The following is a 21,919-nucleotide window of genomic DNA, read 5'->3' as shown; positions in this document are numbered from 1 at the left end:
TCAAAATGTATAATTATTGCTGAGCTTCCAGTGTAAGAGAATTTATAATCGAGATCATCTAAAAAGCAAGTGGAGTTTAACATCATCCATAGTTCTGGTGTGTTCTGCAGCAGATCAAGTGCAGCTATGTGACTCAGAACATTCTCTAGAGGAGTCAGTGTGCACAACAGGCCTGAGCATGACCAAAGTATTCGTAGAGATCATTCTGATAAATAATTGGAGACAAGTTCATCTGTGATGTCTGTTCAGTGCAAAAGGGCCCAGTTGTTGGGCAGGCCACATTAGGTGCCACAACTTATTTTAATTGGATTTGAGATCCTACTGCTATCTCATGGAAATAGTAGTGAGAGATCAGCATGTCCCATTGTCACTGTGCAAGAACTGCCATTCTGATTTGCATCTTGCATTAACTGCAGTAGAAGAAGGGAGAGGTCCTTGTTCATGTAATTCTCCACTGCAGAAGCAGATACAGAAAGATCTGGACAGGCTTGGTTGATGGGCCATGGCCAATTGTATGAGGCTCAGTAAGGTAAATTGTCAGATCCTGCCCTGGGGTCACAACGACCCAGTGCGGCGCTGCAGGCTGGGGCAGAGTGGCTGGAAAGCTGCCTGGGGGAAAAGGACCTGGGAGTGCTGATCAGCCGACTGAGCATGAGCCTGTGTGTGCTCAGGTGGCCAAGAAGGCCAGTGGCATCCTGGCCTGTATCAGGAATAGTGTGGCCAGCAGGATCAGGGCAGTGAATGTCCCTCTGTACTAGTGAGGCTGCACCTCAAATCCTGTGTACAGTTTTGGACTCCCACTACAATGAAGACATTGAGGTGCTGGAGTGAGTCCAGAGATGGACAACAAAGCTGATGAAGGGTCTAGAGGCCAAGTGCTATGAGGAGTGGCTGAGGGAGCTGGGGGTGTTTAGCCTGCAGAAAAGGAGGCTCAGGGGGACCTGATCGCTGTCTACAACTGCCTGAAAGGAGGCTATAGTGAGGTGAGGGTAGGCCTCTTCTCACAGGTAACAAGTGACAGAACCAGAGGAAATGATCCCAAGTTGTGCCAGAGGAGGTTTAGACTAGATATTAGGGAATTTCTTTTCATGGAAAGGGTTGTAAGGAAGTAGAACAGACTTCCCATGGAAGCATTCACAAAACATGTGGGTATGGCACTCAGGACATGATTTAATGGTGAACATGGGAGTGGTGCTGTGTTGACAGTTGGACTTGATGATCTTGAAGATATTTTCCAACCTTAACCTTAATTCTAAGATTGTAATTCTCAGTTAATTCTTTGCATAACTTAATTTCTACTTCTGCAATCCCTTACTCAGAAGTAGATCTGGGGACTGAGGCTGATGCTGTAGGGCTTACTCTGTTGTCTTACATTTGGCTTTTATGATTCTCTGCAGAAGGAGTTTATGAAGCAGGTCCAGTCCAGTGGAGTGTTGATGGTGTTTTCCCAGGCCTGGGTTGAAGAACTGTACCACCAGGTACTAGAAAGGAACATGCTCAGAGAAGCTGGATACTGGGGAAGCCCTGAGGAACACAGCCTTCCTCTTATCAGCATGCTGACAGGTCAGTACAGTATTATGGTGGCAAGGCTAACTTCCAAATGTGTCTAAAACAAGCTACCATGACACGCTGCTTTATTGCATTACATACAGAGCAGCGTGTCATCATGCAATATGTGGTGTCTCATGGAATTACCAGTAGAGAAGGAGCCAGACCGAGCTGTGGCAGGTACTTAAGTGTTTGTTTTAGATCAACTGAGTGGTTTTGAAGCATGGGTTTAAAAAAAATCGAAACTGTCCCTGGGAGACAGGGAGAGTAGTTTTGTTCACTGGACCAAAACATCTCTTAACTCCGTCAGCTTCAGTTCTGGTAGACTTGATAGTTGTTAATGATAAGCAGTAAGGCTGCTGTTTTCTTGATGTCATAGCAAAGCCATTTCAGTGTGCCTGCGGTGCAGTACAAATATAAATATCGGCATCTGATCCTGGATGCCTTCCATAGACTGGACTCCCCTTGGTTCAGACTTGAGCTGTGCCAGGGATATGCCAAATGGCACTAGGGAGAAGCTGAAAACTTGGAGCACAAATGCTTAAAAACAATCCTTAACTTCATTTGAGGGGAAAAAAACCAAATTGTATCAGCTGAAAGACAGCAGGATGGCCATGATACTGTATTGATATAAAAATGCACTGTCTGCTTTAATGTGTATGTAATTAAAATAGTGTATGCAGGGGGAACACTGGCTTCAGCTGAGCCATTAAGTAGTGATCAAAGGGCACTGCTCTGAAAGTTTTTTGCTGATGATATTGAGTTCAGTGTTACTTTTAGGTATTGAGCTGGGAAGATGAAAGAAACACTTGGAAAAAACAATACTCAGAAGTATGTGGAGAAGGGGCTGTTAGAAAGGAGAACAGCCTGGTGTTCCTAACGTGCAACTCTCTGCAAGAAACTGGTCTTTTGTTGTGAATGGAGAAAGGGTTGTATTTCTTTTGTTGAGATTGAACATACATAGGTCTACTAAAAATTACATTTAGGACATAGGATCCCAATGCATCTTGAGAACTCAGACCGAGGTCTGGGAACATGTAAATACAGGATTTAGGAAGATTTGAAGTTATACTAAGAAATGCAGAGATTTAAGTGTGTGGGAAGTTCTGAACTGTAAGAAATACATTGAAATCTTTGCTGGAAGTTCTGTTCGCGGTGTAACTTGAAGAGGGGGAGGGCAGCTTTTGAGAGTGGGATATCTCTCCTTTTCAACAAAACATTGGTTATACTGGGCAAAGCCTAAGATGCCACAGCTCATGTTTATACCAAGGCTTTAGAAGGCTGGCAGAAAGAGTAACAAAAAAGCACACCTGAGAAGTCAGGAGTGCTAGTACTTAGTTGAACACAGAGCCAGTAAGAGATGCTTTCTTTGTACCATCTGTGTGTCAAATCGTAATCTGACGTATTTTAATGTTCTGGCAGACATTGATGGCTTGGGCAGCAGTGCAATTGGTGGCCAATTGATGGCATCTGCTTCAGCTCAATCTCCTCTTTCCCAGAACCGGAAGACAGATGATTCTGTTGTTGCAGGTACTAAGACTGTATAGTAAGTACAAGTGTGTCTACCAGCAGTGGGTTGTTATGTACCAAAAGCATGTTCAGATAAACTGTGTAGAATAACAGTTTAAAAAGAAAGTATGTCAGTACATTGTACATGTGAATTGGTAGTTCAGCATGCAGAGGACAAATGGGACTTCGCTTTTTACCACTGATGGTAAAGCTGCTGTTGTGTCATTTTCTAGTAGTAATAGTAGTAATGGTTTTTCCACTCTAGGAATTGCTTTTGCCCGATACCTTTTAATTGGCTGTTGGAAGAACTTGATTGACACTTTGTCCACCCCTCTGACCGGCCGCATGGCAGGCAGCTCCAAGGGGCTGGCCTTCATCTTGGGAGCAGAAGGAGCCAAAGAGCAGAACCAGAAGGAGAAGGACTCCATCTGTGTGAGCCTGGATGGACTAAGGAGGGCAGCCCGGCTGAGCTGTGCTCTAGGTACTGCTGCATAGGGGATGGCATGGCAGACTCATAAATTAGGATGGTAACTTTCCTTGAAGGAATTTGGGACAAAGAAATGCAGCATCCTGCTCCAGTTTCACGTAGGAATGTGGATTGTGGGAATATGCATAGAGTGCCCTACGGCATAAACATATCCAGCCAACTTTCCTTGACCTTACCTCGTGTTGGGGTTGTATGGGACTGGGGAGGAGGAGTTGGTCATACAGTAACTGTGTCGTTGCCTTACAGGAGTTGCTGCTAATTGTGCATCTGCTCTTGCCCAAATGTCTGCGGCCTCCTGTGTCCAAGAAGAGAAAGAGGAAAAAGAAATCCAAGAACCCAGTGATGCTATAGCTCAAGGTAACTACATTATTAAATTACCTACCTTGTCTTACATTGCCTGCAAAGCTCAACTGGAAAGTACTTTGCTGCACATAGTGGCATTTCCCTCTTGTTCTGCTGCTGTGCACTACTCACTTGTCGGCACATGGAATGTGTGTCTTCAGTACATGTCCTGCTGTCCTAGGCTCTTAACATTATGTCCTACTAGTTATATTCTATATGGAACTGAAATCAGTGGAATAATGCATAAGCTTGTGGCATTTTTCAATGTGTGCTCTTTAAACCTTGTGATACTAGTACAACCAGAGGGCATCAGAGAAACAGCTTATTTGGGGATTTTTGTGTGTTGAGTGGTAATAGCTGAGTTTGCATCCCTCTCCCTGTCTGGTTTATATATCCTTGATTATCTTTTCTGGAAATCTGACTTTTCTGTCATCATCAGGTATTTAAAACTTTCTGAATCATGTTAAATTAAAATGGAATAAAAAATGATGTCATTTTAACATATAAAAAGTTTTGCATCTCTATACCACCATTTCAAACTCAGTGTAAGCCAAAGTCAATTGTTGTCTCCAGTTTGGAGAAGTGACTGTTTGGAGAAGTACATAAAATTTCTCTGGTTATGTCTGATTTCTAATGGCAAGAAACCCGTAAAAAAACACAGTGTTGCACAAATGACCCTGCTTGGTACTTAAACTTGGTGTCTCGGTAGAGAAAACAAAACTGAAAAAGCCTGAGCTTAAGGAAGCTTTTGACTGCTCTTCTGGACATGACTGAAGGGAGTTGACAAGGCCATGCTGAAGCAAAGAGGAGGCAGCAGCAGTGGCCAGCGGCCAACAGATCTGTTCTGTGAAAGCTTGCAAAGCTTCAAAACTTGTTTCCATTCCAATGCAGCATAAAAACAAAGCTTTTCGGGGATTCTTGGAAAAAATAAATAGATCCAAATGGTTGTAGTTCAGATCAAGATTAGTTTTGCTTTGACAAGAGCTCTTTGGTAAAACTTTTTGTGTGGAAATACATGTGCAATCCACAAATGCTTTTTTTTTTTTTTCCATAGCAAAGGAGATTTTGGTAAAAATAAATAAATATCCAGTCAGCCATCTCTGAAGAGAAATATCACTGGCAATCTGCAACTGTTCTGTAGGCAACAGGATGTGAATTTGGGGGTGGAGGGTGTCAATCTAGCATTGATTTTTTTCATGTATATAGGATCAGTCAAAAAGGATTTTAGTTTTAAAGCTGCCTTAGGTTTATTAGGAAGAAATTGGTTTCTCTGATTTTTTGGGGTTTTTTTGTCTAGAATTCATGTTCTTTCATAGATTTCAGACTGTAATCCTTTGCCCATCACCGTGTATACAAAACAGTGTTTGTTTAAAAGCTGGAGAACCTAATTTTATTTTATTCTTTTTTCATGCTGCAGTGAAACAGAAAGTGGAGCAGAAACTGGAGCAGATGGGGAAAGTGCAGGGAGTCTGCCTGCACACTGCTCATGTTTTGTGTATGGATGCAGTCCTCAATGTGGGTTTGGAGATGGGAAGCCATAATCAGGACTGTTGGCCTCATGTATTCAGGTACTCACCAGCTTTCCCAAAATAGCCAGAATTCATACCATGTTGCCTGAAAGTAACGGACTGAGAAAAAGGGCTTTGCAGACTCTGTGAATGTTCTGTATAGTGTCAGAGTGAATTAACTGCCAGTATCTCTAAAACAAAAGATGGTGCTGTTTTCTACCACTGCTCAGGGACAAAATCAATGCTTAGAAGCTTCAAAGTTACCAGAAGACTGTAGCAGACCCAGGAACCTAAATGGACTTTTCAGGCACCTCCACCAAACTATTTGCTGTCTAGGCACATGAGGGGCCAAAGGATGTAAGAAGAGATGTTATCTATGAGTAACCTGAGAGTTAGAAATTGTCTGTTTATGGCTTGAGGAAAATGTTGTGCGATTAGTGCAGTGAGGAGTGGTTGTTTCAAGGTGTTTGTTAATTTTTTGCTTCCCCTGTGTGTTCTCAGGGTGTGTGAGTACATCAGCACACTGGAGCACACCCACTTCAGTGATGGTGCTGCCCAGCCCTCCCTTACCATCACCCAGTCACAGCAAGCACCTGGAGGGCTGCACCCAGACTCTGAGCCCGGGGAGGCTCCTCAGGCACTGACCCCCGAGCAGGAGACCACGCTCAGCAGCCATCCGGTCATTCAGCCAGTTTCTATCCAGGATCTCATCAAGGACAGCAGTAAGGGCAGAGCTTTTGACTTCCGTGGAGGCAGTCTGCTGTGTGGGACCAGTGCTGCCAAGGCTGTTCTCACGCTCTCCACACAGGCTGACAGGTAAAAGCACTGCTGTCAGGAACCAGAATCCTTGTTCCCAAAACAGTACCAAAATGGCCCTTTTTGTGCTGCAGTGGGTCTAATTGTTGTTTGTTGCAGCCACTTGCTTCAGTTGAATTTCACAGGAGAGCTGCATGTTTGTCACAACCAGCAGCTTCTAAAAGACCTGGCTTTTTTCATCTCTGCAGTACCTGCAAGTACTGAGCTGTCTGTGCACAACAGTAAATATGCCAAGCAAATCAAATGCATCCTGAGAGTGGTGGATTTATTCCTTGCATGTAAATTGACAGGTTGTATTCAGTAAAGCAGACAAAATAAATGTGTGTCTTGTCCTGACCAGAAGGGACTGATTGATAAGAGCAGTGTCAGTCAGAAAGCAGCTGCTTCTGTCAGGGCTGCATGGACAGTTTGTCAGGCTTCCCCAGTGCGTCCAGAGGAGGAAGGGAACCAAGTATGGTCACACAATGGCTATGTTAAATGTCCTTTTTCATGGTCTGCCAGCTGATATTATTTCTGCTATTTTTTCAAGCAGCCCAGGCTACAGCTGAAAATTTCTTGGGTTTGCATGCTTGCAATTACCTTTTTATTCAGCTAACACTTTTCATCTTGATCTCTGCCCATAGGAAGGTGTCATGTGTAAATTCAGAGCCAAAAGTAATGCATAAACTGCTTGTAGAAATTTGACTCTGGGCATTAAAATACCTTTTAGTTAGGAAGCTTATAATACAACTTGGTTCTGAGGATTAGAGAATAACAATACTTTTAATAAAGAATAATTTAAGAATAATTTAAATGATGCTGGTTTCATTTCTACCCTTTTACTTAAGTGCAGATGCTTATTAGGACTCAATCTCTTGTTTCTTAGGACTATAGAAAGTTTTGCCTGAAAAGCAACACAGACAACCATATTTTTGTCAATTTCTGGCTGCACCGTGTGAAATTTCACGTAATCTCTGTGGAGCCCTCTCCAGTGTAACCACACTTACTGTTGTATGTGTACAGATTTTAACTGTTAAATCCTAAGAGCCCGTTGCAGCTGAAAATAACTACTCTTACTTGTATTTCTCATTGTTTAACTAAAACATAGCCCCATACTAGCCACTGTTAAGAAAATTAACTCCACCCCAGCCAAAACCAGCGCAATATTCCAAAATAGCAATTCAGGTACAGTAACCTTAGGTTTAAGACTTGAATTAATTTATTTTTCAAGTTAGGGTTGGTAACTTCAGATGGAGCAAACTGGTGTAGCTCTAAAGTCAGTGAAGCTATGATGATCTGTGTTGTGAGGAATGGGCATGTTTTGACTGGTTTTTTAATTACTGGTTCATGAATGGCTTATAGCATTAAGATAACTGGAAAAAGTGACTTTTTGTTTCAGCGCCATAGTTGAATCTTGAAAGGGTTCTGATTGATCCCATAGCAACCTACCTTCCACCCTCCAATTAATAAAGCTTCTGGATCAAAGTCTTGCTGCAGCACTGTATAAATTAAAAAGCTCTCAATAACCTAATGTGTCACCAAAAGCAACATACAGAAGCCACAAACAGATAAGAGTTGTCCTCTTACATACACATTTAAGTCTGCATCTCATTAATTTTTCAGTTAGATTCTGTTCTTTACCTACAGGCTCTTTGAAGACGCTGCTGACAAGTTAAACTTGACGGCACTGGCAGGCTTCCTTTACCAGCTCAAGAAGGCTTCTCAGGCCCAGCTTTTCCATTCAGTCACAGATACAGTTGATTACTCACTAGCAATGCCAGGTAAATCACCTGAAGATCCTGTACAGAGTGTTTTATATACAATTGTACTGTTTGCAGGACTTACCTTGTATTCTTACAATTTTTTTCAATTGAAATTTCGAGGTATAAATAAAACACAGTATGTAGTCTAATAAGATCTTTCTTATTAGAATTGTAGGACTAATTCAAAACCTTTAGAAAAGATTGAGCACTTTTTTTGGACAGGGACCACATCCACACCTGCTTTGCAACACATCACAGGACATTCATTTGGTTCTTGGACTTTGGGGGTGTTAATTGCCCACCCATATATAATCACAGCTCTATTTTTGAACCCAGTTCAGTATGGAAACTTGGGTCAATCTAGACTTAAGACAGTGGATTTAGGTTAGACATTTGACAGTAGGATAATCTCAAAAGTGTTCAGAAAACGGGCAATAGAGAACAAAGCCCACAAACGAAGAATGTTAAAGCAGTGGGATTTGTCCTGCTTGATTTTCCCCAACAGAGTAGAGCATGTACCCCACAGTACAAAGCCTGTAAATTGTTGTTTCCATCACTATCTCAAATGAGGCAGAAGAACTGGACACAAAGGAAGATACTTCACTTAAATTTATACTATGCCTGTAGAAGCTACATTAGTCATACAGGTGTTGTTCTCTCCTGTGGCAGACACAGTTTTTATCTGTGTTTCCAATTTAATTGGTTTCCTATCTCCCTGAAGTGCTACTTGTCATTTTCTCAATATGACACTTCAAGTTTTTGGGTTTTTTGCTCTTGCTTGTCTACAGACCTCATCATTCATAACTCTAATTTTAATAAATATATTTCCTCTTATCATGTATGTAGTGTTCAATCAACAGTAGTTGTAAACTGAAATTAAAGTTAGGATAGTGGAATTAAGTGCTATTTTTTATTTTAAAAGTGGTATGTCCCCTGATTACATCTTTTGGTAGAGATAGAAGCACCACTGTGTTTGAAATGAGAGGATGAAATGTCTTTCAAAATGTTGTAAGAGCAATGGAAGATTAATCCCTTTCAGCAGGAAATAACAAGTGCTAGTGACTGAGGAACAGAAAAGCATTTTCTCACATTCTGTTCTTTGTATCATTTGCTTAATAAGAAGTACAAAATTAAATACCCAAGCTAAATAATTTGCAGTTTATAATCTTTCCTGTAGATGTCACCAAAAGCTTTTGTAACTACCATTTTGGGTCTTAATAACTTTTTTACACTACTTTTCCAAGCTTTGTCTCTAATGTTGGCAAAAAAAGTGATCACTTAAAGTATGTTTGGTAAGTTTTTCTTTGAACTTGGGTCCATCTCCTGTTCTTTTACCTACACAGGCGTAGGGTGTGCTTTACATCAGTTTTGGGGTTTTTTTTTTTCTTTTTGTCACCCCACTGAAGCTCCTCACCAACTTAATATTGATAAATAATTTCTAATTCCAGTTCAGACATTTAGGAGTAGAGGAGAAGCTAAGCTAAGCTGATGCTTAGCTTCCATTTATTCTTCTACTTTCTTGTAGGTGAAGTAAAATCTACACAGGACAGGAGAAGTGCACTTCACTTATTCCGACTTGGTGATGCCATGCTCAGAATCGTAAGGAGTAAATCCCGCCCACTGCTCCACCTCATGCGCTGCTGGAGCCTGGTGGCACCTCACCTTGTAGAGGTAGGAATGGGGGACAAAAATGGGAATGTGTGCACAAAACAGCAAAGCTAAAAAAGGTGGAGAAAGCTTGATAGCTCTTAAAATGTATAACAACCTTCAACATTGTCAAGTCTGCTCTGTCTTGTATAGACTGTGTCGTATATTGTGATACTGCCACCAAGGAGTGTGCTTGCAAGTGATTGAAATGGGCAGGCTTAGGGACAGGGTGTTGGGCTTTTGTTATGTGATGCAAATTGTTTCTGGTGAAAAACCTGAAACCACCCCAAGGGGCTCTAAGTGTCTCCTCCATCTATCTGTATTCCCAGTCAAGGTCTGCATCCTTGCAATTCTTCCCAGAAAAGGATGCAGGTTTTCTTTTCCCACATAAAGCCAGCTCAGCTGCTACCTTTTGAAGGGAAGAACGGTCACACAGTCAAAACAAAACATTTCCCACAAGTTCTGTTCTGTGGGTTTTAGTATTTTATTTATTTATTTTTAGCTCTATGCTTTTTTAATTGTCAGCAGACTTTCATATATCTGTGGACCTCCAGGCAGCTCAGAGTCTCAGTGATCTGTTTCCATGGCAGTACTCTCCCGTTTTCACCGCAGTGGGGTCCCTAGTCACATAGTGGGGAAGCTGTTTGGAGGGTTCAATAACATGTAGTGCTTACCTCTCTTGAAAGTGTCTGACTAAAAGCAAATTTTTTGTTTGGGCACACTCTAATACTTCTCCTTTCTCTGCAGGCTGCCTGTCACAAGGAGAGACACGTGTCTCAGAAGGCTGTCTCCTTCATCCACGACATCCTCACCGAAGTGCTGGTGGACTGGAATGAGCCTTCTCATTTTCACTTCAACGAGGCGCTTTTCCGCCCCTTTGAGCACATCATGCAGCTGGAGCTGTGTGATGAGGATGTCCAAGATCAGGCAAGTCAGCTCTGATCAATGTGTCTGTATCTGGCCTTCATGCCTGTAAGAATGGCTTCCAGAGTGCACTTGGTCCACGTGAGAGTGTTTCCCAAATTCCCTTCGAATGCTGCTCCTTGATCATCTTCAAGGAATTGGGAGTGCTCTGCCTACCTAATCAGCATTGTGGCAGAGCACAGAGACAGTAGACCTTTAGGCTTTAAAGCAATTAAATAAAGATTTTCTATTATCTAAAAAATTTTAAATAATGAATTAGTCTAGACTGTCATAGTGAGATCTGGAAATATGCTTAAAGCCATCCTCATTCATTCTGAAGATCCATGTGTATATCAGGTCGGGTTTTTGGTTTTTTTTTTCTTTTAACCCCTCCTACACTGCCTGCAGGTGATCACCTCTATAGGAGAGTTGGTAGAAATGTGTTCTACCCAGATCCAGTCGGGATGGAGACCCCTGTTCAGTGCCCTGGAAACGGTGCACAGCAGCAGCAAGTCAGAGGTTAAAGAGTACCTTGTAGGAGAATACTCTATGGGTAAGGACTGACTGTGCTGTTTCATATGTGCTTTTGATTCCCTGGGGGACACAGTAACTAACTTAATATATTTTAATACCCAAACTGAACAGTAGCACTACAACACTCCACAGCTGTACCGAAGTGTCTGAAGTATTAGTTGGGGTAGGAGGGAAAGCAGACACATTGTTCTGACCTTTTATCCTCTACATTCTAACAAATGAGTAGAATGAGAAAGAAATGCTTCAAATCTACTTGAATAATTCTGAGCAAGACAGTAGGGCAAGGGTACTGAGCTTGGCTGAGTATTTGTCGCTGTCCTGCTGGAGAAAGGACTGTATACAACCAGCATGTCTCTTGTGGACTGTCTTCCTTACTGTATGAAACCTATTGCTCTTATTCATCAGGGTAAGTTAGTGTGATAATCTAGGCAAGTGCTTGTCCAGGCATGTGATCACAAGGCTTTCAGATTCCTGGTGCTATTACAGACCACATTTCTGTAAGAATGTGCATCCCTCCCAGAGATGTTTGCTTGTATGGAAATGTGTTATTATTTTTTCTGTTCTTTTGCCCCATTAGAAAGTATTTTTGAATGTGACAAGTCATGTGTAAGGGATGTGGTTTTCCTCCTAAATTTTGTGATTGAGATCTGTTATGGCTGATGGCTGATTGTGGGTGTACACAGCTTTTGAAGACTGATAATCTACTTAGGAAAAGCAAGGCTATTTTGTTACTGTATCGTGTGAGTAGTTTTCTGCATGATTAATGTCATCTTGGCAGTTATCAAAAACTAAAGCAGAAACTAAACAGAAACCTCCACCAAACAGAAGTATTAGCTACTGAATTCAAGAGCTCAAACCTGCTCTGACCATTTGAACAGACATAAATTGGTATTTGTCATAGACTGGGCAAAGGAGGGAATCTCTATCACTCCCTATGAAAGGCTACATGAGTTGCCTCAGCAGCAAGAGCAGGTTTTACTTTTAAGATAATTTCTGTCTCTGCCCAGAAAAGAAAAGATTCTACAGATTCAGTTAAATTGGTGAAAAACAGTTGGAAAATGATTTTTAAAGGGGGGTGAGGAAGAGTTCTCATCTTGTTATTTCCACAGGGAAACGCCAGGCTCCAGTGTTTGATGTCTTTGAAGCATTTCTAAACACAGACAACATCCAGGTCTTTGCCAATGCTGCCACCAGTTATATTATGTGCCTTATGAAGTTTGTCAAAGGATTGGGTAAATATTTTCCATTCCTATTAAGTCATGATATGTCAAGCTTGATCCTGCAGAAGAGGATAATTCAGTTGTGTAAGACATAGCATGGTAGCAAAGAGAGGGGCAGTGAAGAACTTGAGTCCAGAATGCTTCAAAAGAATGAAACAGAATCAAGACCGAGGGATTATTTCCATAACATTTTTAATACTATCAGTTCAAGATTTTATAGCAGCAAAAATGCATCTCCCTATTAACTGTCTGCTTCTTAATTTGATCTTTGTTTACATCAGGACTCGCTTATATTCGTGTAAACAATAAAACAAAAAAAACCTCCAAACCTAGCATTTTGCAGAAATGGCCTGGCATTGTGCAGAGACAGCATGGATTGTTTGCAACAGGGCAGGGCATGTTTTACACTGCAGGCAGCAGAGACCAGGCATAGCGTGTCAGGCTGACCCTGCAGAGTAATTGTCATGCTTCACCAGCCTGCAGAACAAAGGCAAACACTGCTGGGTCATTCTGCTCCCATGCTGGTGATCCATGGCTTGCCTTGATCATTAGAATTTGATACTTTTTATTGAACTCTGACAATGTTGGGGGTTTTTTGTGTATGTAAATTATAGAACTTCTAAGTAGTGATAAAATGGGGCCTTTTCTTTCTATATGAATATTAATTCACAGAGGTTTCTAGCTCTGTAAGCAACTCCTTTTGATTTAAATGAAGCACCTAGCTGCAGCAGATCTACTCTTTAATGTTACTCTTTGTCCCACTGAGCTATTTCACCATTGATTTCAACAGGGGCAGAATTCAGTTTGTGATGTAATTGTAATTGTAGTTATTACTACAAAAGAGAAATAAACTTGCATGTCCAGTACCAGTAGAGAGAACTCATGTTTCTTATGGAGAGCTTAAAAGCCTGTCTTATATTTCTTTATGTTTCTTACTTTCATGAGATAATTTTGACCCCGTTGTGGTCACATATCAAAAAGCAAGGTCTTTTTTTGTATTAAAGGTAACAGAACTATGGGATACATCAGCAAATACAAAGCCATACTATGTGCATTTTATGATAAAACTAAAGGATTCAAACTTCACTGGCTGACTTGGCTGATCTCAGTAGTAGACAAAACTATAAAATACATTATGGAGGAAATATCTAAGAGCATAGAAAAAGCAAATAAATATAGTGAAAGGAGAACAAAGTAGGATCTCATAAAAGGATTTAATATTCATCTTGTGCTTTTTATGAGAGGAATAGCTTTTAAGGCAAGAAAATGTAAATGTCTATAGGCATTTAGTAAAGCTTCAGAGTTGTCACTGAATGGGAAGTATTTGGCTAAACTGGAAAAATGGTTGTGAGCCAAGTATTCTAAGGTGGGCAGAACATTGGCTGAGAGGGGAGCCAGGCAGACTGGCAGATGGGAAAATGGTGGAGAGGAGTTATCCAGAGAGGAGCTCTGTAGCAGGATGCCTTGGAATTGCTCTGCTTATTGAATTCAGTTAGTGAAACTGGTCTGGAAGGAGCAGTCTGCTGATTTAAGTTGGGAATACCAGCCATAGTGAGGCACTAGAGCCTGAGGATATGTGTCATAAGCTGGAACTGTGAGACCTTGACACCTGCATTAGACAGCAGAAGGAAGTGTAATAGTACAAAATAGAAAATGATATCTTTAAGCAGTAAATAAACTAATAGGAAAGAACTTGTGGTAGAAGAATTTTCCGGGTCACTGGGGTGGAAATGAATAGAAAAAAATTAGTATAGTAATTGAGCAAAGGATGAATATGAGCAAGTAATTCCTACACCCATGGAAGAAAATGGAGTCAATGTGACAGATAATATAATTGCATGATTATTAGAACTCTCAAAGGCTCTGCTAAAGAGGTGTTAAATAGGCATATGCTTACTAAAACGTTTATTCATATAAAAATTCATGTACAAACTGTGACCAGTATTACTGTATTGTTTCAGTGGGGGTCGCCTGGTTGTCATCTAAGAAGATCAAACAAAGGACGTTTCCTGGATTCTGTTTGGACATTAGGGCATAACTGAATGAGAAAAAGCTAATGCTCTGTTTGTTTCTTTTCTTCTGTCCTTCCCAATGCTGCCTTTCCTGTCCCCAGGGGAAGTAGATTGTAAGGAGATGGGTGACTGTGTGCCAGGATCAGGATCTGCATCTACAGACTTGTGCCTTCCTGCTCTTGATTACCTCAGGAGATGTTCTCAGGTATGATGAACAACCTTATACAGGCACAAACCTGGCCTAGGAAACAATTCTAACCTGCAGGCTTTGCGTCAGTCATTGGATGATTTGCATGAACCCAACAGAGTCTGTGGTGACCCTGATGGTAATACCCTACACTGCCAAATGGACAGTGGTGATCTGAGGGAATATCATGCCTTCTAGGCCAGTTAGCAGTGGGAAAACCGAGGAGATAAAAACACTCAGACCCAGGGAGCATATGAGAGAATTAGAATGCTCAAAACCTAGTAGTAACATTACTCAAAGCTAATCTCATTCTTATTTGAACAGTTACCATAAACGGTGTTGGGAATGAAACACAAAAAAAAAAAAACTAAAACAAGAAGTTGTGAATTCTCATATTTTAAGAAAAACAGGTCACACCCTCTGAAATGCAGAAGCAACTTATTTGTACCATGCAAGCATATGTGAAGTTCAGGACAAATCTCTAATAATTAGAATGCTGGCATGTTTCCTGTAATCTCCTTGCTCACAGCATATATTATTATCCAGGGTTATCTGGACAATTTTTGTCTGATTTTATAATGTTGTTTGTATTTTTGTAGCACCTGCGGGTCTTTTTGTTGGACTCAGGCCATGTTTTTTCTGGGTACAATACAAATGCACAACAAAAGATACTATCATTGCTGAAAGGACTTAATATCTAAATTCAGAGATAATGGGTGGATTCAGTGTGCAGACTGAGAAAGGAAGGGAAGAATAAGGCAACTCAGAATAATAAACAGCAGACATACCAAACTCAGCTTGCTATCTTGTTCATCTAAAAAAATTAGTAAATATCTATGTGTATATCTAATATATGTTCTGTCTATAAAGTATTTGCACCACATTGCTATTCCTCATCCTTACAAACCCTGGTTCACAGTGAGGGGGAAATATTTTCTCCTCTTTAAAAGAAGCAGCCATTTATATCTTGTACTTTTTAACTTGCCAGTAAAAGAAGAACAGGAATGACTAAAAAAAAATCCTGTCTGTATATTGCAAGTACATTATTTACTTAGAAAGACCTGATAAAATGCTGGTAGCATCTCTGCAATAGCACAGTTCTGCGTTTTGTATCTGTTGTGTAATGGACAACCCAGGCAATGAAGCTCTGAAGTAAACCTTTACAAACCCTTTTACCAGTATTTATGTAGTCCTTCAGAGCTTCAAAATATTCTGTGTATAGCTAACAGAGCTTCATTAGGTCATAGATGCAATCAGTGAGTTGTAACATTTGCCCTTCACAAATAAGAAGAGAGTACACTCCCACCTCAGAAATGTGTTATTTAAATTGCTACTCTCCCTCTCTTTACCCACAACCCTTTACTTGTCAGTGAACTGAAGACTTCTGGCCTCTAATTGTGTTTGCATGCATTTTATTTTTTTTTTTTTATTTTTTATTTTTTTTATTTTATTTTATGTACCTGTATTGTATGTGATTGCTTTTACAAACTTTCCCATGGATATTTATCCTCTCTTTTTTTTCTCTCTCTCTCCTCTTCTCCACCCTCCCAAGTTGTTAGCCAAAATCTATAAAATGCCCTTGAAGCCCATCTTCCTCAGTGGCCGGCTGGTTAACTTGCCCCGGAGAGCACAGGAACAGTCAGCCAGCAGTGAGGATGGGATTGAGTGCATCCTTTCTGACTTTGATGATGACACTGGTAAGTGCATTGAAAGCAGTAAATGCAGAACTAATCAATTGCTTCTTCTATGTGTTGCTGCATATTTTGCCAACAGCTGAAAGCAAAAAGGAGGGAAAACTTCATAGTTTATTGTCTCCTTGTTGTCTACACACGCCCACGTGCACACACAGAAGTTGGAAGTTCAGGTCCTGTCACCTTCTTTATGTAAAAGGTACAGTTCATATATAAGAAAAATACAACTCCTCTCTTAGGGCAAGATAAAAATATTTTGATTACCAATTAATTTGATTATTCTGATACTCATAATACAACTGTTGTGCATTTCTGAGAGCTAACACAAAAATACTTTCTAGACCACAGCTCAAGTAAAGGAGTGAAAACCTTTTAAAGTTGGTATTGGCAAGCCTGCCTTTAACAGAAAAAAATACCAGTATTGAGTTACTGTCTGGAAAGATAAAGAATAATTGTTTAAGTGTTTCCAAACTTATGTTCTGTGGTCTGTTGAAATAAACAGTGAATTTCTGAAGTCCATAAAAAACACTATGACCTTCAGAAAAAACAAGCAGCATTTGCCTCCTGATTATTTGTGTGGTTTATATGGGTTGTGGATTAATCAGGTGTTGGATGAACTAGATGTGTGCAGAGCCAAGCAATAGAGGAATGCAGCCTTACGGCTTCTGGGCTCAGGAGACCTTCACAGCAGTACAGTCACTTTTGAATATGTGAACTACTGACCTGTTCCACCAGGCTGCCTCAGTGAGGAGTCAGCTGCAACCTAGCAGAAAGCAGGCTAACTCCAATGCATTTCATTCATATGCCTCACCAGACTGGCCCTTGGTACCTACTTTTATCTAGACTCTTCCACCATATGGATTGTCCTGTTCCACTGCTACTCTGGATGAAGGAGAGAAAAGCTGTTCTCTGAAACCAGAAGGTCACAAGTCCTAGTTTTTCACAAAACAACCTTTTACTTTCTTCTTTCTGTGCTGGGTTTGGTTTGGTTTTTCCCTATCAGAGTATTTTAGGATATTCACCTGGGATGCAGGAGACCCAAGTCATTGAAGCCTCTGCTTTGAATCAGACTTGGAACTTGACCTAGGGTCTTCCCACCTCAGTTGCCTGCTGTTCTGAAGTGACTCTGCCTGTCAATGTCTTGCTATAAATAGAAATATCACCCTGCAGCAAATAAACCTTCTTCTGGTTCTTGTCAGAGCTAAGCACTGCTACTGTCACCTAATTTGTTATTTACATGGCAGTGGTGTTAGAACATTGCTAGGTGAACTGACTTCACAAAGACACGAGGCAGTCTTCACCTGGCACTCTGGTGCTCAAAGTCAGTACCAGGATGAGGCAAAGTGTTTTAGCCTGCTTTGCCATATCTGCAGTATATTTTCATGGTGTCTTTGATTTTATGCTGGACTCTTCAAGAGGCTGTTTTAGAGATACTCAGTTCTCCCAGATTAGAAAACGCCCGTATTTCATTCTGAGTCATTTGTGCTGTTTCCTTATCCAGAAGTATCATTAAAGTCTAACTGCCTGAAAACAATGTCACCATACATACTGCCCTTTGAAAGTGGTGTGACTAAATAAATGATCAACCTAGTTACAAAGTAATGATTTCACTGTTTTTTCCTTGTTTCTCGGGAAGATTCTTGCAGTCAGCAAGCTCAGTGAATCTTAAACTAAGTTCCCTCTTGTATTGCTTTCAGAACATAAGTAGCCAACAAACATCATTCAGATACAGACTACGTCAGCATAGCTAGCACTGGCAGAGAACATGGACTTACTAGTGAACCAAAGTAAAATCCATTTTAAGCCTAATGAACCCATAGCCTTCTAAGGCAACTTAAGAGTGTAATGTGCAAGATCCTTCTAGCTGTTCATCATATCATGGCAGACTAGCAAGTACTTAAGGGATCTGTGAAAAATTGAAGGTCAGCAATTCCTAACCATCTTCAAAATTGTATTGAAAACTAGTTGTATCCCATAATCTTTTAGGGGTTATCTGTTTGCCAATATAGATGAGAGCTCACCTGTATCCTATCTGCTGTTCTGGCAGTTATCCAGCTCTGTGACCTCTTTAGATGTTAAAGATGACATGTGAGGCAGCCTGATGATACCTCATGAGACATTTTTACTGGTCAGTTCTGAGTACCAAATAGAGCCAGTTAAATTATGTCTAGTCTCCTCAGGAGCCTTACTTAAAAGCATAACCTAAAGGAGCTATTCTGGGAAGCATTTGAGATGAGGTTTTACTCATATTTTTTGTGGGATGTTTTACACAAGGTTAAAGAGACTGGACTAGTAGGAATAGTGAAATATGACAAGAACAAAGTGTACATGGACAAGGAAGGACGGCACAAAACACAAACCTGATAAAAAGGGGGGTAAAATGAAACCATCATTTCAAAAATGGCTGTTGCCCACAACAATTACACAGCAACAGTAAACACACAAGAACCATGATCTTTAAGTTACTTAGTTAATTAATTTCCATCACTTTTTGAGGGCAAGTTTCACCTGTGGTCAATGCAGTATCTTACCCAAGGTTTTTAATATTTCTTTCTTTACTTGTAGGCCTTATCAATGTCTGGATTATTCTGCTGGAAGAATTAACAACTGCTATATCCAACTGTCCCCGTCAGCACCAGCCTCCTACTTTGGATCTGCTCTTTGAGTTGCTGAGGGACGTTGCCAAGACACCTGGTAATGAAAGGGCTTGATAAAATGTGAGCTAGTGGAGTCCTAACTAAACCTTTTAGACTCCAAAACTAGTTCTGTAAAGTATGTTACTTGTGTTAAAGCTACACAGAGACATTCTCTGCTAGAAAGAGAAATCTCAGAGTTGGTAAGTTGTTCCAGTTAGGGCATCATTCTGTTGACAAAAGGCATCTTATAAGAGTATATGAACATATGCTTAAATTTGTTGCACAGTAAAGAGGTGTGGTACTCTATCAATGTCCTAGCCACAGAAAATGTTTGCTTTGTGTCTAGGAAATGGAAAGAGAAAATTACATGATCCTGCAGATATGTTGAGAAAGACTGCAAGTAAACTGTTGGATAAATGTACCTCATAACTACATCCAAAATACTTTACCACTCTCAGCCACAAAAAAGTTTCAGAACCTCTTTCCTTCAACATTACCCCAGGCTTCAGCTTGGAACAAGCTAGCAAGTTTACTGAGCATGTAGGCTTTGTAAGCAAATATATACAACCATTATTGTGTTTATTTTAAGGACCAGGATTTGGCATTTATGCAGTTGTACATCTTCTTCTTCCCACGATGTCTCTTTGGCTCCATCGCAGCCATGGTGACCATTCTTACTGGGACGTGGCATCTTCTAATTTCAAGCATGCCATTGGCCTTTCCAGTGAACTTGTAGTGGAGCACATTCAGAATTTCATACACTCAGGTATGTCATTGTAGTGTCACATCTACTGTAATCAGTGACATGTTACTGAACAGCTACTTGGGGAGGTGGTTTCATTGCTTTTTTGGTTGCTCAAGCATAAAATAAGAGGAGAGTTTAAAAATTCTAATTGGGATTTTTTTTTCTTTATAGGGTTTAGAATTATGGGGAAAAAATTGTAAGGCACTTATGGAAGTTACTTAGACCAGCCTCCTTCTCAGAGCAGGGCTATCTTCAAAATTAAAAGATCACAGTCTTTAGTATACTTCCCAAAAGAAGATGTAAAGACTTTGATCATAAGGAACTAGAATATCAGAAGCAGGATCTAAGATACTTTTTCCTGTGCCACTTCGAGCCAGACATTTTATATTGTTAACTTAAAAAGGATTGTTCTTATTTCAGCTTGATGTGATGCATAAAAATAGCTGTATAAAAAGAATTTGGTTTTGCAAATTCTCTGAATAGCAGTAAGTGTAGCAAGACTGTTTATCTCTAATTATAATGAAAAGGCAATTATGTTAAAATCAGTCTGTGTCTTTTCCTTACAGATATTGGTTATGAAAATATGATCAATAACATGTTGAAAGATCTTTTCAAGTTGCTGGTAGCCTGTGTAGCAGAACCAACAGAAATTATATCCAGAGTTGGTTGCTCCTGTATCAGGTAATCCAATCTGTTCACTCTTAGCATGTTCAAAAAAGATGTCTATGTCTTTGTCTTTGAAGAACTTGTGGACTAAGTTAGTTAACATCTCAAAAGAATTCTACAATATGTCTTAGCTCTTGTTATTGGAATAATGAATTCTAGACTTATTAACCTTTTCTTGCTGTTTTCAGTGTGCTTCAGAACCTGTGATTTTAGGCATTGCTATGTGTATGATTCTCAAAAAAAACACTTGTATATTATTTATATATAGTTAGTCAATAATTGATCCTTAAGGAAAAGGGTCTTTCTTCTGGCATTCACAGGTCTTTAGAGATAATTAGCACTTTTCACAGTCTTCAGGTTATTGCAGTCATAATCAAAATAAGCACTGCATTTATATAGTTACATAGTGTGTGGTTCTTGTGGCAAGATGACTCCTTAAAGAGGAAAAACAAAGGAGAAAAAAAAGTCGAAACTATTGTGTAATTACAAAAATAGGTCAGGGCAACAACTGAGGAGATTGGATAACATTAGCTAGCTACTGAGTAAGCCTTTTGTTCTGTTTTCATAGAATCATAGAATGGTTTGGGTTGGAAGGGACCTTAAAGACATAGTTTCAACTCCCCTGTCATGGGCAGAGATACCTTCCACTAGACCAAGTTGCTCAAATCGCCATCCAGCTTGGCCTTGAACACTTCCAAAGATTGGGATTTTCACCCTTCTCCCTTTATAAGTAAGAATTGTCTAGTTCCTTCTTGAACATGGTAACATTTTCCTGTGTCCTTGCAGGTATGTGTTGGTGACAGCAGGGCCTGTTTTTACTGAAGAAATGTGGAGGCTTGCATGTTGTGCCTTGCAGGATGCATTCTCTGCCACTCTGGAGCCAGTAAAGGTAAAACTGCCATTTTGCTGTCAGTCAAAGTGTAATCACACAGTGGATACACTAACTTTTGGCAGGTCATTAATTTATCAATTCACAGTTAAACATGTTGGATCAACAATGGAGATTGAAGTCGGTTTTTCTGAACGTATGCAGACAACACTAGTAGCTTACAGTTCAGACTTATTTTAAATTGCCTTGCCAGTACGAAATTGGAAGAGTTCAATAGGCAAAAACTTCCCTTTTGATCCATTTCTTCCTCTGTATTGACAAAAGCTAGGTAGAAGACAACATTGCTTTGTTGTAGCTGCATGCTCTGTACAGATTAGTTTTCAACTCACTGATTTGTAAACAAAAGATCTTGTGAAGTCTTGGCAGACCCGCATCCGTAAGAAGCTGTACTGCCTTTACATTGGATCTATTAATTGCTAGATGGCAGGTGACTAGCTGGTGGGAATGGCACAGGTCACGGAATCTTGTATTTCACACAAACAGGCTGGACATGGCTACAGTCACTTGTTTAACGCACAGTGAAAGTCTGATGTTGTTTCTCTCTATAGAACCTGTTGGGCTATTTCCACAGTGGTTCTGAAAGCTTTAGTGGAGATGCCTGTGAAGTGAAGGTGGCAGCCCCCTCCCTCTCGCCAAGTGCTGAAGCTGAGTACTGGAGAATCAGAGCCATGGCCCAACAGGTACTGACAGATGTTTCAGGGGAAGTCAGAAAACCTTTTAAACTTGGAGCTTTTCTTTATGAAGGTGTATTTTTTCCACCATCTTCCTCACAAGGCCTACAGGCAAAGACTTTCTCATCACCTGGCTAACATCAATTGTCTAACAGTAGTATTCAGA

General features: G+C 40.3%; 1 protein-coding gene across 8 annotated transcripts in view; it reads left to right on the top strand.

Moving 5' to 3' along the window:
* The window catches only part of ARFGEF3 (ARFGEF family member 3), a 90,729-nt gene that overhangs the window by 54,987 nt on the left and 13,823 nt on the right, over nt 1-21,919 (top strand). For all 8 annotated transcript variants that reach the window (XM_048296342.1, XM_048296341.1, XM_048296347.1 and 5 more), the window contains 18 exons: nt 1,398-1,563; nt 2,971-3,078; nt 3,323-3,538; nt 3,791-3,901; nt 5,304-5,454; nt 5,896-6,210; nt 7,837-7,970; nt 9,478-9,623; nt 10,347-10,526; nt 10,911-11,055; nt 12,146-12,268; nt 14,370-14,473; nt 16,008-16,152; nt 18,712-18,840; nt 19,372-19,548; nt 20,094-20,208; nt 20,980-21,082; nt 21,631-21,762. In XM_048296342.1, the coding sequence (XP_048152299.1) occupies nt 1,398-1,563; nt 2,971-3,078; nt 3,323-3,538; nt 3,791-3,901; nt 5,304-5,454; nt 5,896-6,210; nt 7,837-7,970; nt 9,478-9,623; nt 10,347-10,526; nt 10,911-11,055; nt 12,146-12,268; nt 14,370-14,473; nt 16,008-16,152; nt 18,712-18,840; nt 19,372-19,548; nt 20,094-20,208; nt 20,980-21,082; nt 21,631-21,762 (2,700 nt within the window). The remainder of the gene's footprint in view (nt 1-1,397; nt 1,564-2,970; nt 3,079-3,322; nt 3,539-3,790; nt 3,902-5,303; nt 5,455-5,895; nt 6,211-7,836; nt 7,971-9,477; nt 9,624-10,346; nt 10,527-10,910; nt 11,056-12,145; nt 12,269-14,369; nt 14,474-16,007; nt 16,153-18,711; nt 18,841-19,371; nt 19,549-20,093; nt 20,209-20,979; nt 21,083-21,630; nt 21,763-21,919) is intronic.

The sequence above is a fragment of the Corvus hawaiiensis genome, chromosome 3, assembly GCF_020740725.1.
Source record: "Corvus hawaiiensis isolate bCorHaw1 chromosome 3, bCorHaw1.pri.cur, whole genome shotgun sequence".
Classification (NCBI taxonomy): domain Eukaryota; kingdom Metazoa; phylum Chordata; class Aves; order Passeriformes; family Corvidae; genus Corvus; species Corvus hawaiiensis.
Note: the sequence above shows the minus strand (reverse complement) of the source record. Positions and strands in the feature narration are given on the sequence as shown.